General features: G+C 38.3%; 1 protein-coding gene across 13 annotated transcripts in view; it reads right to left on the bottom strand.

Annotated features, from left to right (window-relative positions):
- nrxn1a (neurexin 1a) overlaps positions 1-19,451 on the bottom strand; it is a 213,807-nt gene that overhangs the window by 182,212 nt on the left and 12,144 nt on the right. For 5 of the 13 annotated variants that reach the window (XM_067368603.1, XM_067368604.1, XM_067368600.1 and 2 more), the window contains one exon: positions 15,945-15,980. The exons of 4 other annotated variants lie outside the window; for them this stretch is intronic. In XM_067368603.1, coding sequence (XP_067224704.1) covers positions 15,945-15,980 — 36 coding nt within the window. Of the gene's footprint in view, positions 1-15,190; positions 15,203-15,944; positions 15,981-17,045; positions 17,064-19,451 lie in introns of all 13 variants that reach the window. 4 more of the 13 variants (XM_067368597.1, XM_067368595.1, XM_067368594.1 and 1 more) reach the window with 3 other exon arrangements.

Here is a 19,451-nt window from a genome sequence, read left to right on the forward strand (position 1 = left end):
CCATTTTCTTCATATTCAAATAACAGTTAAGACTGTACACTCTTACCTGGCATTTTAGAATCAAATTACACTCTAAGACCTTCAGAGTGTAAAATATAAAAGGGAGCAATGAGCTTCTAAACAACAATGTACATGCAAAGTACTCCCAATTCCCCTCAATCAAAGATGCATGATCATACCCACTCATACTACTCCAATAATGTGCTGCAAGACAATGTGACAAAACCACATTTCATTAAAACAAACTTCAACTGAAAACCACCACGTAAAAGTCTTTAAGAACTCTTTTTTGAAAGTTTGTTGCTCAAGGAAAATTACCAGCTAAACCAGCCCCAGGAAGTCATTTAACAGAGCACAGTGTTTCCATTTCCAGTCTTGACTCAGGGTTCTGTTTTTGTGTTTCCTGTTCTTTTACATTTACATCCGTCTTTGGCATGATTTATGGCCTAATGATCTCCGGCCCAGTTTCTCCAGAACAGAATGAGCACAAATTATCCCCGTCCAAGGCGTCACATCCCCAGCCAGGGCTGATTTACTGCCCCCCTCTCCACACGAGACGAATGATCAGCCCCAGAGCCACTGTGGCGGTAAGCCCATCTTGTGTTTGCTATTAAAGTTGTGATGGGCCATACGTTTAGATTGAGACAGCCAATCCAAGAGGTCTCTCTGTTAAGTCAACTTAAATGAATTGGCTGGGCAGCAACACTTTGGTGGCTTCAATTGACGATCACAGGAAAACAGCCCTTTGTTATAAAACTTAGCCAGCATAGTTTGCTACTGAAGCCAACTTCATAGCCTTCCTGTAGCTCAAACAATAGATTATGGCACTAGTAATGCCAAAGTCAAGGTTGGATTCTCAGGGAAAACAGGAACTAATAAAACAAGTATACCTTAAAGGGGACCTATTATGCAAAATTTACTTTTATATTGTTTTTAACATAATTATGTGTCCGCAGTGTGGGAACTATTGTGGTAAAAAAAAAAAAAAAATTATATATTATATATATATATCCACTCTGTTTGTTATTTTCCTTATAAATCTGAAAAATGAGCCATTCAGGAATGTGCTCCAATGTGACACCACATTGTAACCGGCCCCGCATACAACTGGCACAGAATCTGCCCTATTAGCTTAGCTCCTCCCCTTGAGTGAGCTGTACACAGTCCGCCATGTTTATCTCCTCAGCAGAGCATTTAACAGCAGCATTCAAGTAAGAAATGTATTCTAGCTACTAAAATTATTATGTCAAGAGCAGTGAGTGATTTTCTGTTTTTCTTTTGTTTAATCCATATTAAAAGCATATAAAGCAGTAGGTACTTTATATTATGTTGCTTCCACTTCCATACACAAATCTAATATACACATGTGATTTCGTTTTCCTTCTGTTTACGTTCACAGACATAACTAATTGTTTATGTGCACTTTGTGTGTTTTTGACATAACCTTGTGTGTATTTGACAGCTTAAGCAATAAGATGTGTAAGAGAACTTAGTTTAATACTCACACGATGCGCCGTCTGACAACTCGCTTAGCTTGCGCATACTTTGGATGTGCATAGATCATAGACCGTTTTTTGTATAAGTATCTGAGGCACAGTGCTATTCTGGATAGGGGGCAGGGAGCAGCAGCTCATTAGCATTTAAAGATACATGCACAAAAACAGCATGTTTTTGCTTCAACTCAAAAATGGACATTTTCAACATGGTATAATAAATGATCTGTGGGGTATTTTGAGCTGAAACTTCACAGACACATTCTGGGGACACCTGTGACTTATATTACATATTGTAAAAAGAGGCAAAATATGACCCCATTAAAAAAATGTAAGTCACTTTGGATAAAAGTACCTGCCAACTGCATAAATTTATTGTGTAAATGTAAAATGTATTCACTTTCGATCATTTTTGACATGTGCTTCCAGAACTAACAGTTCACCCAAAGATTAAAAAAAGTTTGGAATTACATAAAATTATGACAAAATTGTAATTTGAGATTCTGACTATATCCATTCATCGACTGATGTGGACATGGGGAAACCATCCCAACAGAAAGCCTGAAGATTAATCAGCAGACATAAACATTCTTTCCTGGCTTAATTGGCCTGGAAGGTTTTAATGACAAGAGGTTTCCATTTTAATAAGGGGTTAACTACAGCCAATCCGTGGCCCGAAATCAATTATTTCCTAATATATATATTTAGCAATACACACTCATTGAAATTCAGAGAGCTCATCGCCCGTGTCCGAAATATAAATGGCAATATATTTTTAGAGTTGACATATAGAGTGGCAGGCATTATGCCATTACAGGATAATTAGCAAAACAATTAAGCCAACAGAAGGAATAACAGCGAGGGCAAGACACGCAACGCTTTCCATGTGAAACATGTCATTGTGGTTTGCTATTAAAACATACACAATGTCAATCACAGCCCATCATTATATCGGTGATGTAATTGCATCATTCAGTAAATTACACACTCATTAGAAATGACACGCAGATACTCTTATTATGAGAAGCTGGCCGTGCGGTTCGCCGGATATCCGTAAAGCCCATTTTATCTGCCATGTCGTGTGAATAAATACGTGCATTAATGTAGAGAGACACTGATGACCTCATAAATGTCAAACCGAGAGAATCACGATCTCTTCGTATCTAGCATTAAACAATTACTCTGCCCCCTTTGGGACAGCGAGCCGGAGATTAATGAGTACCCGCGCACCCCCAGGGAGGCCGACTGGTGCCGGCCACCACAGATTTGGCAGGTCAAGAGGAATGGGGAAATGGCAGAGCTCATTCTCCCGCGGGGGCGCTCCCCGTCCCTTCAGTGCGAGAAATTTGAAATTCATCAAAGTGGGCTAAACGGAAGGATTTAAATATGTATTTTCCCTTCTGAGGCCTTTATGCATTCATGTGTTCTGTTAATTAAGGTATTACAATTATCTGGAGAGGACGGCTTGAATTTGCACTTGAATCTGCGCGGGGCAAAACAGCCTAATTTATGGTTTCATTAAAACACCCATCAATCTATCATGCCGAAGCTGTCTGTTTATCTTTATGCATCGCAAACCTTTAAGGGCAACTAACCGCAGGGATCTGACTGTTTTTTTTTTTTTTCCTTGCCGTATTCAGCCTGAATCTGAAGTTCACATATGGCACTTAAAGGAGCGACTATGAATGCATAAGCTTTATGACTCATGAGAAATGAATCACACAATTCACATCTTTCTTCACAATCCACCGACTGTGAAGAGGAAAATGCTTAGCAGCCTTTCTCATGCATATTTACTGCTTTTCAATACACAAGCTGTCATCACGCATCACTTCAGCTTTAAAAAAAAATATTTGTGCTTGTGTGTGTGTGTGTGTGTGTATTTAAGGTTCATTTTCGAATGCGCATGTTTGTATATTTAATCGCTTTAAAGGTCGCGGCAGCTACAGTGCTTTATTGTAGGTGCTCTATCGGAAATTAGAATATAGATAAGCGTCCTGTTTATTCCTGGCATCAACCCGCTGAAACAACAATAAATCACGATATCACATCTGCTACCAAGGTATAAAAGAATAAATAAAGTAAAAAATAATCTCTTGACAATTTGGCTGCTAGCAAACGATGCTCTATGAAGATAAGTGGCACAACAGGGAGTGAGTTGCTGCCAGCTCTACTCAAGGGAGATTTATGCTGATCTTAAATAACCAAGGTCGGACGTATTCCCGCTGAAAATGAAACGGTCGTGCAAGCTCAGCTTAGGGCCCCCACCCCCTCGTCTCGGGGACTGTGCCCTCGCTCGCCTGCCCAGGATATAGTTTTCCATCACCTCAGTCACTCTCCTCTATTGACTGCAGACTATCGATTCAACGTCTGATCTCCATCTTGCTCACCTGGGGAGCTTGTGTGTCCGTTGTGTATTGATCTGTGTTGCCAATGATTTCTCTTTTTGTTTTCTGTCGGGGTTTTTTTTTCGCTTTTCGTTTTTTGGAGGGCTGTCATGACTTTCTATTTCTGTTTAATGCACAAAAGCACAGTTATAACTTTCCGTCAGTGAATCATAGCTGCAGGATCCAAGGACACCTATAATACCTGGAGAAAACTATCAGTTAACATTTCCATTCATCTTGCTCGGGTGTCGTCTTGTTTTAGCCGTATTTGGCAGGGTTGCGCAAAATTTAGAATCAAGGTTTTAGCTCCCTTTCAAATCATGAGACAGAATTGAAATTGAATTGGTAATGCCCCACAGGTAGTTGAATTGGAATCTGAATTGGAATGAGAAATTTATTGAATTCAATGCGGGTTAAACATTCTGGGAAATTAAGATTTGTTCCACTCTGGTCCACAAAAGATACATTTTTAGATATGATGAAAAATATCAACTTTTTTTCATCAGACAGATTTTTTTCTGTACTTTTTCTGTGATAGATTTATAAATCTATTATTAGAGTTGTCAAAAGTATCGACTTCGGTATCTATCGGTATTGAAATTTTAAAAATGTGATGCTTGGAGCACTGTTGAGCGGATTTGTAAACACCTGATTGTACTTTTGACAACTCATCTATCTATCTATCTATCTATCTATCTATCTATCTATCTATCTATCTATCTATCTATCTATCTATCTATCTATCTATCTATCTATCTATCTATCTATCTATCCATCCATCCATCCATCCATCCATCCATCCATCCATCCATCCATCCATCCATCCATCCACCCATCCATCCATCCACCCATCCATCCATCCATCCACCCATCCATCCATCCACCCATCCATCCATCCATCCACCCATCCATCCATCCACCCATCCATCCATCCACCCATCCATCCATCCATCCATCCATCCACCCATCTCTATTCGAAGGCTTGTTGAAAAGGTTTTAAAGCTTTCAAACTTTGCTTTTGTAAAACCAACCAAAATTGTTAAAGTTCTACTTAAAAAAAAAAAAAAAACCTAAAAAAAAATGTATATATATATTTTTTTAATTTTACAAATTCAAATTCAGGAACTGAACTGGGATATAAATTCTCAATAAAAATCTGAATGGTGCACAACCCTAGTATTTAGTGTAAATTTACATGTGCAATGTTCAGAAAGGCAATGAAAAGAATAGCAGAGTTCACACCACAACTACAGCAATAACAGCAAAGAGAAACGGAATCACTTTCGCAATGATTTTTTTTTTCCAGCTGATGAAGACTAAAAACACTGACAGCCAATCAAATTCCATCCTGCTTTAAAGAACTCAAGGATTTAAAGTGCGAGACAACAAAACTGTGCATGCTTAGAATAAACAGAACGATACTGTCTGCTGGTTTGGACGCTAATATTATCGTTATCGTTATCTTTATAGTTATCGTTCTTGGTGTGAACAGGCCTTTAGTCTCCAATTAAAATATAAATGATATTAGATAATTATACAGTACATTTGCAGATTGTAGTTGAACTAACTTAAATAATGAGTTGGTTGCAGCTTGGAAAGAATCCGTTTATTCAGAAAGTATCTTCCACAACATTGCATGCAAGTACGTATCAAAAGCAAGCGATAAACTTTAATTTATGATGTTTACAGGCCAATATTGCTAAATCTTCTCCAAAAGGTTATATCAGCTGTATCACCCCAGCACGCATGTGAACGTGCAGTGCATTGGATGAGGATAGCACCCACCTACCAATGCTGGTAATGACATTCTGGCAGGCACACCACAACAATGAGTCCAAGCACTATCACACCTTGAGGGTATTTCAAAATAGCTTGACCTGATGGAAAAATACTGCCAGCGAGCATTGCTCCAGCAAATTAGTCTCAGCATGTTCCTCTCCTTCAACAAGATAAAAGTGTTGCTTCAACTCCAAAGAAGAGAAAGACAGAGCCTCTCATTACGTAGTCTTTTCTGTCCTATTTCCGCCTTAACGACTGCAACATAACACTTTGCAGCACGACATGTATGGCTATAATATCTGGTAATATCACACTGTTTCGATGAGGGTCATTTAGATCTTAATGTAACACTTGAAATAAATATGCTATTAAACAAATTATACACATAATTATGCATCATAATCGAATGTTGCTAGCTATTACTTGATGACGATGACATGGCTCTCAGCAAATATAAATGGCAATGTTAAATAATATTGCATGATGTTGCTTCACATATCCCTGGAATAGAGGGGGGAAGAAACTTTCTATGCAACTTTAATTTGCATAAAGTTAAAACACAGAAGAAAAGCTCTTAACTCAATTAAGAAAATACTGCAACACAAATTAAATACCATCTACACTATATTGTGGCTTGATTCTTAAATATCAATGGTGAACATTATATTTATAGATTTCAGTACAGTGCATAGAAACTGGCAAATTGGGGCCACTGATGTCAGTGTTCAGTTTAAATCCATTTAGAAGAGGTGGGTAATACATTTTGAATTGGTCTAGCATAGTGGCATTTGAGATTAAAGTGTTTCTCAGTGGCTAGACTGACCTATCAAGAAATCCTTCCGCCTCCCCAAAGATACCCCCCATATTCCAAAAACGGATGAATGACATCTGCTGATTACTTTTTAATTTCATTATGGGAATTTAATGAGAAAATCATCTTATTAACAATGATCGGCTCTACATAAATGGCGACAGTGAACTCATTGCAGTCCCCTGACTGTCTGAGTATTCAGCACCTTTAGCCCAGACACAATCCTAAAATGTCTGCTGCTCTGATGGGGTTAGCCATGCATCTGAACCCCATGAAATGAGCTGTCCTCCATTGCAGACTGCTCCAATTGAATAAATGTCGGGAAATAACCACCGCCATAAATCGTTTGTATTATCTGCAGAAAACACCAGCATAGGTGTAGTGTGAAACTTGGGCTTAATCATCTATCATTTTACAGTAAGGTTCAATTTGTTAACATTAGTTAATGTTTTAGGAATTCTAAAAACAACAAAATTTTTCACAGCATTTACTATTTATGTATATTGTTAATTCATGTTCTCAAGTTATTACACGGCTCTCTGGAATGCTTGACTCTGATTGGTCAATCATTCAGCAGCCAGATATTTACTAATAGTCAGAATTGTCCATAACAACACTGTAATATTAGATGCTCACCCATTAACTGCATTATGTTCATGTTTTGGGTAGGCTGATCAATACATTTTATGGAACTGAAAAAGATTGCAGCAGATTTTATTTTTATATACAATGCTCAGCGAAAATGAGTTTGAAAAGTAACATTTTAAAGAATATCTCAATGAACACAAAAACAATTTCCAAAATGTTGACAAGACTAAGTTTTATATAACATCTGTTTAACTTATAACATGTAAGTAAGGTTAATAATATAACTTAGATTACACATTTTTCAGTGTTAATCAAATTAGGGTGATGCAAAAATGAGTACACCCCACAACAAAAACTACTACATCTAGTATTTTGAGTGGCCTCCATGATTTTTAATGACAGCACCAAGTCTTCTAGGCATGGAATGAACATTTGGCAACATTTTGCAACAACTGTCTTTTTCCATTCTCCAAGAATGACCTCTTTTAGAGACTGGATACCACAAATGCTCATCTTGCACTAGCTCTGCGATCCGCCACACATTACATAATCACGTTGGAAAGGTCACATGTGACGTAGGTGGAAGTACTGCGGTAGGGTGAAAAACTGCATCCCATTTTCTCCTCCAACATCGTTGTTTACCTTTTTTTTGTAAAGGGCGTTTGACATGAGAGTCTTTGCACATTCGCTTCGTAGACACTGGATCAGTTCTTTCGCCTACGTCACGCGTGACTTTTCCAACACAGAGTATGAGCATTTGTGGTTAAAAATATATACTTTTTTTTTTTAAATAGAAAATTACCTATTGTTTCGCTAGACAAAACCCTTATTCCTCGACTGGGATCGTGTAGAGCCCTTTGAAGCTGCACTGAAACTGCAATTTGGACCTTCAACCCGTTGTACCCATCACTATATGGAAAAAAATCCTGGAATGTTTTCCTCAAAAACCTTAAAGGGTTAGTTCACCCAAAAATGAAAATTCTGTCATTTATTACTTACCCTTATGTCGTTTCACACCCGTAAGACCTTCGTTAATCTTCAGAACACAAATTAAGATATTGTAGTTCAAATCCGATGGCTCTGTGAGGCCTCCATAGGGAGCAATGTCACTTCCTCTGTCAAGATCCACAAAGGTACTAAAAACACATCTAAATCAGTTCATGTGAGTACAGTGGTTAAATATTAATTTTATAAAGCGAAAAGAATATTTTTGGTGCGCCAAAAAAATGACTTATTTAGTGATGGCCGATTTCAAAACAATGCTTCAGGAAGCATCGGAGCACAGTGAATCTGTGTATCGAATCTGCAGTTCGGAGCGCCAAAGTCACGTGATTTCAGCCGTTTGGCGGGTTTGAACCGCGATCCGATTCATGATTCGATACACGGATTCATAATGCTCCGATGCTTCCTGAAGCAGTGTTTTGAAATCGTTCATCACTAAATCGTTAAAGTCGTTATTTTGTTTTTTTGGTGCATCAAAAATATTCTCGTCAGTTTATAATATTAATATTGAACCACTGTACTCACATGAACTGATTTAGATGTGTTTTTAGTACCTTTATGGATCTTGAGAGAGGAAGTGACATTACTCCCTATGAAGGCCTCACGGAGCCATCGGATTTGAACTAAAATATCTTAATTTGTGTTCCGAAGATTAATGAAGGTCTTACGGGTGTGGAACGGCATGAGGGTGAGTAATAAATGACAGAATTTTCATTTTTGGGTGACTAACCCTTTAATTTCTTTTCAAATGAAGAAATAAAGACAAACATCTTTGATGACATGGGGGTGAGTAAATTATCAAGAAATTTTAATTCTGAAGAGAACTAATCCTTTAATTTGTATTTCATCAATATTCAGTTTAAAATTTTATCAGCTTCACTGTCATGTTCATTTTGTTTGTTTCACCTTTAACCAGAATTCTAATTCTTATTTCAATGACAGCCTGATTTTAATAATTTTTTTGAGGAGTTACTGTTCACCCAAAACCGCACTACTTTCATGTCTCTTGTATCATACTGTAAACTCTCTCACTCTGTATTTCAAATGCTGCAATCTTACATCTCAACTGTAATTAAAATAACATCAGAGGACAGTATTAAAATTAATGTAATACTGTTGCAGTCTTGCTGCCATACCGATTGTTTTGTAATTTTTTCTCAGTGGAAACTTACATACAGGCAAAATGCAAAAAAAATCAATCAATATTTCATTGTAAATCAATAATAGCCATGTAATAAGTGTGATAATGTTCAGCTAACCGATCACTGCAAAATGAACCTCAACAAGATGATCAGAATGCCAACACAAAGCAGATGCTTAATTTATTCAATTTTAAAGGGTTAGTTCACCCAAAAATGAAAATCTTGTCATTAATTATTCACTCATGTCGTTCCAAACCCTTAAGACCTTCATTCATCTTCAGAACACAAATTAAGATAGTTTTGATGAAATCTGAGAGGTATATGACTCTAAACTCTTAACAGACACTTTCAAGGTCCAGAAAGGTACTAAGGACATCATTAAAACAGTTGACGTGAATGCAGTGGTTCAACCTTAATTTTATGAAGTGACGAGAATACTTTTTGTGTGCAAAAACAAAAAAAATAATGACTTTATTCAACAATCTCTTCTCTTCCCTGTTATTATCCTTACATATCTGCCACAGTAAGCACAGTGAAGGCTTCCATGTTTACGTCCGAATGCTGGCTCAGTATTGGCCAAAGTTGATCACATGAGCAGCAGGCCTATAATGAGTTGGCATTCTGATGTAGAACCTGGAAGCGCTGGATGTAAACAACGTATGAGAATGACACAGAAGAGAAGATATTGTTGAATAAAGTCATTTTGTTTTAGCGCACAAAAAGTATTCTTGTCACTTAATAAAATTAAGTCGAACCACTGTAGTCACGTCGACTTTTTTAACAATGTCTTTAGTACCTTTCTGGGCTTTGAAAGTGTCAGTTCAATTGCTGTCTATGGACGAAAATATACCTCTGTGATTTCATCAAAAAATATCTTAATTTGTGTTCAGAAGATGAACGTCTTACGGGTGTGGAACGACATGAGGCTGAGCGATTAATGACAAAATTTTAATTTTTGGGTGAACTAACCCTTTAAATATATAAATGTTAATTTATTGGTATTTCTAGAATCTAACATGAACACAGATTAATAAAAAATAGTGCATTGTTAGTTTGTGATCCCTAGTGCTTAACTGCATTAATGTTAACAAAGCAAACATTATTGCAAAGTGTTACTATGTTTTACAAGTAGTAACATATTGAAGCAGCCATTTGGGTAAAATTTTAAAAACAACACCAATGACAAATGATCAGATTGTGTCTCACTTCACCTGTCATTGTTTCTGCTTTGTGCTTCTTGTTTGCAGTCTGAAGTGGTTTTAAAAGCACGTGTGGAGAGTGCTTCAGAAATGATCAAGAAAGAATGACCCTCCATCATTTAAATGACTGTTAGTCAGCAGAGGAAATGCCTACAAACAAAATTCTTCTGTTACAAAAAAATATGACATTAGGCCACTTGACATTGATGTTCTAATGGTTTCCCCATTTTATTGTATCTTTTGAGTGAAATATCATCCGAAATGATTCCAACTGAAACGGTTTGATTGAAATGTGCATCCAATTTAAGATAAGGTCTAGCATAGGACTGGTGTCTTGTAGATATGAAGACTGGGAGGCTGGAGGCAGTATTAAATCCATAAATAACACAACATACTCTTCCTCCAGTAAACGGAAAAAAAAAGTTCTTTTCTTTCCTTTTTTTTTTTTACTTCAAGCTACATAACATCAGTTCCAACTGGCAGCATGCCTGAAACACTGCCTCTCTTCCTTATAAAAAAGTCTTTGAAGTTTTGTGTCAAAGAGTGTTGAATGAGAACAGAGTATAAGGTGATGGGATTTGTGATGGATGAACGGCTGTTAGATTGCAGGAAGTGCTTCTAACCGGAATGTGTGACCTTGTGTGACTTACGCTACAATTAAAATAAAAAGTTGGTCAGTTTGTACTTCGTTTGTAGTCTGTACACAAAGTCTCACATAAGAGGTCTGGAGAGGTCATTGTACAGAGTAGATTAGCATCTTTTAATCTTTAATCACCTGTGCCTGTGAGGTAGTGCTATTGATTTATTTCTAAATATTGACAATGTGGTTTAGCTAGCAGGTTAGTGAGATTCATTTTTCACAACAGAAACCCAGTGGTGTGTTTCCACTGGTGCACACTTTGTTTTCTCTGCGTTTCATCTAATACATCACAGTGCATGAATGAATGCGACAGTGGCAAGTCAGCAAAGGTAAGGCTGTAGTAATTTAAGAGGCCGTTCCACTTTTGTAATTACATTAACGAGGCATCCGATGTGCAACGGCAGGCGTAATGGGATTTTAAATACGTATTGATCAACACGTCACAGCAGGCTTTCTTCTTCCTATCACAATCAGGGTCATCTGTGACAATGACACAAGTGAATGATGGTATCGGAGGTGCGTTTCTTGGCAAAGAAGAAACGACTGCTAGCACAGCATTTTTTTTTTAGATTATAGCAAAAGCTAAACATGCTAAATGGAACAAGCTGGCTGGATAATTTCACTCGCAACAAAAAAAGTCTTTTCAGGAAAAGAACAAATTTTACACCTCTACCACAACATTGCTCATTTAAACAGGTGCAGGAGGTTTCAATTCAGAGGATTTACTATAAATACCCAAAGTGTTGGCATTTTTTATGCCGCCATGTCAATTAGACTTAAAGAATTGTAATTTGGAGTCAGTGTAGTCCCACCTGTGAACCGGGCTTTACAGCGCCTGGAGCAACGATTCAGCTTCACAGGCTCTCTTGGAGTGAAATGACAGCAATTAGACCCACCGGCCTTCTGCGCACCACCCGCATTACCGCACATCTTTTATCCTCCCCAAAGCAACTTAGCATAAGAACGACGGTAATACGGCTGCAAAGAGAAGACAAGCACAATCTCACAGACGCACACTTCATCTATGCTGTACGGCACGTATTTAAATAAGATATTTGCACTTGTCTTCGATCCGGCTAATGTCAAGTAAAAATGGGTTTATGCATTCCCACAGGGAAGCACATATAAACATAAAAAAAAAAAAAAATCTATGTAAGGGCTTAGAGTTCACTCATGCTGAAAGCAAGGACACTGCTCAAAGGACCCTTGATGTTCAAATGTCCCTAAACATATGACCTAGTATCACATTAAAGGGATATGGATTGCGATTAGAGAGAGAACTAGAGTTTTTTTTTAAAGGATATATACAAAGCTCTGGCATGAAACTCTAGATGGCGTAGGCTAATAGGTCCTTAACTCACTGGTAGCAGTCACATTGTTATCTACATAGCGCAGCTGATTGGTTACTGTGGTATCAGCGGCCAGTGAGCTTGCTGCTTAACATTCAAATACTTGCCATTGTTTGCTGTTAGCAGTCTGCAGCGCACTTTCAGAAAACCTTCACCTTCCCCAGCTCCACCTGATCTGCAATGGGGTTTATTTCATGTATGTTATATGTGCAGCAGCAGCAGCAGCAGCATGTCTGTGAATGAATTAGCAGTAGCTCAGCAGATCTATTCTGCCAAGACCAAATGCATTACATTGCCATATCAATTATCATGCCAATATGTAGAAAACATTTTTCCGTAAGCTGAATAGGGAAAGCGTAGGACGTATCATAAACATTTTGATTTGCAAGAGTTTTACACTTTCTTCATACACTGAACACGGAAGGTGGTCTGGCAGAAGCTAGATATTTTACTTCATAACTTGTTAAATATGAATCTATTTTTTTACACAAAAGCATCGCTTCGCTTCAGAAGGCCTTTATTAACCTCCCGGAGCCGAGTGGAGTTCATGTTTATTATGGATGGATGTGGATGGAAGCACTTTCTTCAGCTCATACTTGTGACCCCCCTTCACTGCCATTTGAAAGCTTGGATGTGTCAGGATATTTATTAAAATATCTTTGATTGTGTTCATCAGAAAGAAGAAAGTCATTTACACCTAGGATGGCTTGAGGGTGAGTAAAGCTTGGGGTAATTTTCATTTGAAAGTAAACTAATCCTTTAATCAAAGAAATTAACAGATATTTATATACAGTTATTTAACATTACAGCTTTTTATTTTGCATTCTAAATATTCAAGCTTTTTTCCCTTGGTGTTTAATAACTAAACTGCTCTTCAGTAAAAAAAAAAAAAGATGCTTAGGAACTTTGCATGGACTGTTTATGTAACATTTCAAATCTTGCAGGGCTTTTTGTGAAAACCAGCCCTAACTTTCATTACGAATGCTAAGACGACAAGCATGCGAAATCGCACACTTTTCCTATTTTTCACTTAAGAACTTTATCTCAAGTTTAAACACTCCTTTGGGAGAAACAGAATAGCTTATAAAACCATCTATCATAACTTCAGTTATCATATTCAGTCATATCCTAATTAAAATTTAAAACCACTCTTTTGCAAGTAAACATATTTACTGTTATTTAGTTCTGGCACTCTCTGACTACCTTCTCAGCATATAACAATGCCATAAAGTGATGTAATAAGAGTAGAGATTTATATATGCATATACTGAATTATAATAAATATCTGACATGCTGGTAATTTATATTCTTAACCATGCACAGCTCAACTGAAGATCTAAATAATACAACTGAGATGAAACAGAAGTTTACTGAATCTTTAATTATATCATGTGCTGCCTTGTAATTAATTAGGCTGCAATTATTGGTAAATTTGTTCTGATTTAATTGCAGGACTTCACTCAAACACGAAAACTGCTACGCAAACAATAAACAGAATATAAATTAACAAGAATTGCACATTTCAATTCATTCAAATTCTCTTTAACAACCGAGATCCTCTCTCATACACACGCACAAACATATACCCACAGAACAAATATCACAATGTAAAATTCATTTGATAATGCCAGCGTGACCCCGCTGGCAAGGTCAGCCGCCACACGCACCATTTCATTCAATTTTACAGACAGATGAAAACCAATTTTCTATAAGAAAATGGAATGAGAGAAAATATAAATGCTTCTGAAAATGTATTCAAATGTGCTAAGAGAAGCCTTGAAGCCCCCACATCTCCTGTGGGCATTAGCCCATTAAGGATAGTGTGATGGCCTGGGTGTCAATGCCTTACAGAGCACAATCAAGATCCCCGCCAAAGACAGAAAGCACACCTACCTGCTCCACCTATCACGGATCCCTCACATTTCAAACCAAGGTGCATAACCCCATCAGTCTATGTGTGGAGCCCTTTTGTTGTGTTTAAATTTCAGTGGATAAACCAGCATGCAGTGGTCTGTGAGCCGGGTGCAGGATGTGAGTGGCTGCAGTTGTGACAGTGCTGGGTGCCGTCCACTTACCTTAGCTGGATCTCACCGAGCTCTTCAAAAATTGTAATTTAACATCAAAGAGCAGTAAAGTGCTACTAAATTAATATGCATTTGTGCATACAGGCTGTATGGAATGTTCTACAAGGAATCAATGTCTGCAGAATATGAAAATTTGAATATCTTGAAGAGCTCTTACCTGATTTTTGGCGATGATCTGACAACACGTGTTTATTTTAACAACATATTCTTTTAAATGTGTCCCAAATCTGCATGTGTTCTGGTCGACTACTACTTGTGGTCATTATTATACAGATTTAATTTGAATATTTCAGAAATAATGGAGATAAACCTGTCTATCGAGGCAATTACTATATGTTATTACTACATTTATTGTATTTTTTTTTTGTGATAAATTATAAAACAAAACTGTTAGTTGCCTTTGGGTATTAATACATATCTACACATTTTCTAGTATCAGGCTAATTTTAATGTGCTGTTTTCTTTCATAACCCTACGTTACATTCGTTGACATCGCACAATGACACATTACTCATTTTCATGACATCGCACCTACCTTCCAGCCCCTCGTCATATTTGTAGAGAGTGACACAGAAAAATCAGTGTGACTTCAGTACCACAAACACACAAATAAACAGATGCATGTGTAAAGCCACAGATACAGGAATATACATGAAGAGCTTAAAGAGCTCAAGTTAAACTACATCATTACATAGTATGAAAGAAGCATTATATACCTTTTCTTTTCCCTATGATATTGATATAATGGTTCCATGAAGAGAAAGTCCAGAGAGATACAGGAAAATACAAAGGAAAGGAAAGAGGCAACAGTCAGAATCATGACCGTGTGTTAGATTCAGAGACAGAAAAATGAAAGGTTACATTTAGAAGAGACTCCATGCATTGCAGACAAAAAGAGAAAGGGCAGGCAAGAGGGGATGGAAGCTTCCTATCGCGATACATGCCAGAACATGACGATAAGAGAGATGAGGGAGAATGCATGAATATCGAACAGATGGCTAATGCTTTCCAGTTTCAGAGCCTGAAAATTCACATTTACAAAGAACGAACAAACCCCTGAGAGAAGTCCCTGTAACTCACATCATCCACTGGGTTGAAAGTATTTTTCCCCCTCTATATGAAAATGAAGCTGGCAAGCAGCAATGGAAGAGCGGGGCTGTTGACAGAATGACGGAGAGAAAAACTAAAGCGTAAAAGAAGCGGCGTGATGGGTTGAAGGGACGTTAAAGCGGAAAGGGAGAGAGAGAGAGAAAGCGAGGGAGAGACAGAGGAGAGGGTAGGGGGAAAAAATGGAAGAGACCAAACCATCCATTGACTCAGCGCCAAGCCAGAAAGAAAGCAGCCCCAGTAAATCCCTACCAGCAGTGAAGGGAGATGAGGAGGATTCAGCACAAGGCAGTGAGAGAGAAAGGCAGAGAGATGGAGGAGGGAGTGGCTGATGGAGGCAAAAAGGTGAGTAAGAAATTAAACCCATACCTTGGTCGCCCATCATCAGGTGCGCAAGACCTTAAGGGAAGACAAGAGCACAGTCAGCACAGAGAACGGGATCATGGGAAGGTTTTTTTGTCACATTGACACGCAGGCATCATCTGAACGGAGGATGCCCGCGGTGCGGGGTGGAGGGGAGGGGGGTTGGGGTGGGGTCAAGAGGTGAGGGAGAGAGTGGGTGTGAGGGAACATTCAAAAAGCATTTCCTCAACCCAGCGGTTGCAATGCTTTATCGGTCACACTCGAAAGAGACACATCTAGATTAGAAAAGAAAAAAATAAACCATTTTTCAGTCGCCAAACATCAAACTTCTCGTCCGCCTGGTCAACCTTCCACAGGAAGATGATGACAAATACATAGATTGGATCTTAACAAAGTTAAGTTAGGTTGCAAATAATGGTTTGCCACTAAAATGTGTCAATACAAAAACAAAATATCTACATCTTATATTGGGATAAATCAATATTACCCATTTCATCGTTCATAGGATTGTCTGTTTAGGTTCCTGTGAGCCACAGCCAAAATATATAAATACCTCCAAAAGAACAAGTCTGAATGGAGAGTGTATGTTTATTTCTCAAATATAAACTCTGTTAGTAAGAAATAGCAGATTTTTCCATTTGTCTATAGTACTTACCCACCAGATTGTCCAGATTTTCCATTATAGTGAACACTTCCTATGCATGTATGTGAGTTTCCATGTCATTTATTCATTATATGAGGTTTCAAAAGCTCATAATAGGATCTACAGTCATGTGTCTGTATCTTTAGATGTAATTTAAACAGGATGGCGTCCATTTTGCTTTAGCTTCTGGTTTCTGCTTAGCAGAGCACACCGATTTGAGTGAACCATGTGTTTAGTGCCAACCTCTAATTAAGGAAGCGCTCTCGATAATAATGTGGAATGAAGTTGCATACCTTTTACCTGTGCTGTACACCAGTTCCACTTACTGTTTGTGTACCGTATTCAAATAAAATACAGAATATCTCTAAAAGAACGAGTTGAAATATGAAGACAGAGAGAAGTACATGAGTAGGGACAGGGGTTGGATGAAAAGAAAATAGGAAAAAACATCTACCCACCTCCTACATAGGCCTCTTCTGGAGGGGCGGCCGAGGCGTGAAGAGAGAGAAGGAGACATTGATTAAGAAGCATGCAGACTGGAAGGTGGCCCAGCCTTGAGGATTACCGTGGTTACCATGCGTCTTATCATCCTGTGCCCAGGCCAAACATTCATTACCATGGAAAATGCAGAGACCAGAGGGTTTATTTGACTTTAAGTGTCCTCTGTCCTCCTCAAGATCTAATCTCATTGAGTCTATAGTACTCTGAAAGAGTGTTGCTCCATGGTGAGATGATAACACATTATTAAGTCATTCAAAAGCTGATAAAACACATGGTGATATTGACTCTTCACAGTATATCAATGAACATGCGCAAACATGCAAATCGTAATTAAAAGTAAACAAAGACGGAGAGAAATGGGTGGGAGCTCTTGTTGTAAGTTGTTTTATACAACATACAAAGCAAAATATGCAGTTTTTCCTCAGGAAAAATTAAAATAGCACATTGTAAGAGGCTTTGAAGGACTTTTCAAAACAATTTGTATCTTCTGTATGAATATTTATCATTTTGAATGGCATTCATGGTGCTTGAGGGGAATTTACAGGGGCTAGATGCGAAGCATGCACGTGTTCGGAAATAAAAATGCAGATAGATGATGCAATATGGACCTACTAAGAGAAAACAACATCATTCAGTCAGGTCAGTAATAAAGAGATGTACAATACCTGAATATGCATATGCTTTTCATGTAATTACCCAATTTACATTGAAATTTTACCTTTTTATAAAAATGTAAATTACCTTTTTTCTGTTCTTAAAAAGGGTACATTACCTTCATTCATGCATTTATTCAACACACCTTTTACTTCTGGTGACACTTTCAGTCTCTGGATCAACTCACCCAAGACTCCCTAAAAAATGGACTCGTCTATCTTAAAGTTAAAGCATCCAATCCTACCTCCGTGTTTTGCATCTTGAGGAGGAGAATAATGACCCGGGACTTACCGCAGCCGGTTCCTCCACCCGACCAAACACAAATTGCATGCACCACTACTGCCACAAAAAATGCTGATGAATGTATGAATAAACAAAACAAAGGGGAAAAAAAAAATCATAAACAGAAAAGCGTGCCATGCCAGAAAAAATGACAAAGAAATATTTTGCTGTTAGTGTTTCAGTGATAAATGACAGGTGATTTTCTATCCTCTCTTATCAGCTTATAAAGAGACTGACAAACCCTAATTGCTTTGACAAATGTGCAAACTCATCCCACTGACAAAAAAGACAGCTTGGAAGGAAAAAAATAATGCTTAAAAAAGTAACCCTGAACAGTTTAAACCATCACAAAACACTAACTAGCCATCTACACTGACTCTACAGCAGTTTAACGGACCCACTCTATTGATTTTGTGCTTCAACATATCCTGCGCACTGCAGTGACATGTGTGTCACGTTCTTGTTTCTCTACAAAACCTGCCAGGACAAGGCTGAAAATTAGATATACAAATGTGTGTGTGGATGCAGCAGCCATTTTGGAAGAAGAACACACACACATACGCACAGCCTGGTCTTCTCAAAGTCCGGTTGACCGAACAGCGGCTGTATTTACATTTCACTGACTGACAGATCAGGATCATGTAGCCTCTCCTTAGCACTGCAGAGCTCACACGGAGCCAGCGACATGCAGGCTTTCATCGAGCTGACAGCTTCTTTTAAGTGCTGGCCTTGCATACTGGCCCGAATTTGGCAGAGAATAAGAGATAGAAATTGAGGATGACCTACACGCACACACGCTTGCCCTTCTCCAGCATGGGCCGGCGCAAGCAGGGGGCAAACACGATGTGACGCCCGCACTCATGCAGCCCTTTACAAACAGGACTGCAGCTCCAGATGCTCGTTTAAAGCAGTTTTCAGTAAGTCAGAGCATGTTACTCTCAAACGCACACGCGCTGATCTGCCGTGGAACTCGCCCAAAGGGATCATATGACGAGCGTACGCTCCGCATAGCGCAGCGGCAAAGTCACTAAAGATGTAGCTGTCAACAACGATTGACTAAAACATCAAAAAACTGAGATCATGCCCATTCATTTGGAACGGGGCGAATGTCCATTACAGGTTCCGCTGCATTTGATAACACCTAATTCACATTAGAGTTAATTAAATATGAGGTATATTTGCCTATAGTTCAGCAGAAACCACTGGTAAATATACCCAAAACAAGAGTATTCAATGTAAAAGCTATTAAAAAAACAGCGGTACGTCATTGATGTATTGTCACTGTGCCAGTGATGGGGATTTTAATCCTCTTCACCAAATCTAGTTTAACATTTCCCCCACAGGGAGCAATGTGCAGTATGTTCCATATTGCAGTCATCTACAGTACAGAGAGATTAGTGAGCTTAGTCCATCTGGAAAGGGTTCAT

This window comes from Chanodichthys erythropterus, chromosome 19, assembly GCF_024489055.1.
Source record: "Chanodichthys erythropterus isolate Z2021 chromosome 19, ASM2448905v1, whole genome shotgun sequence".
Lineage (NCBI taxonomy): Eukaryota > Metazoa > Chordata > Actinopteri > Cypriniformes > Xenocyprididae > Chanodichthys > Chanodichthys erythropterus.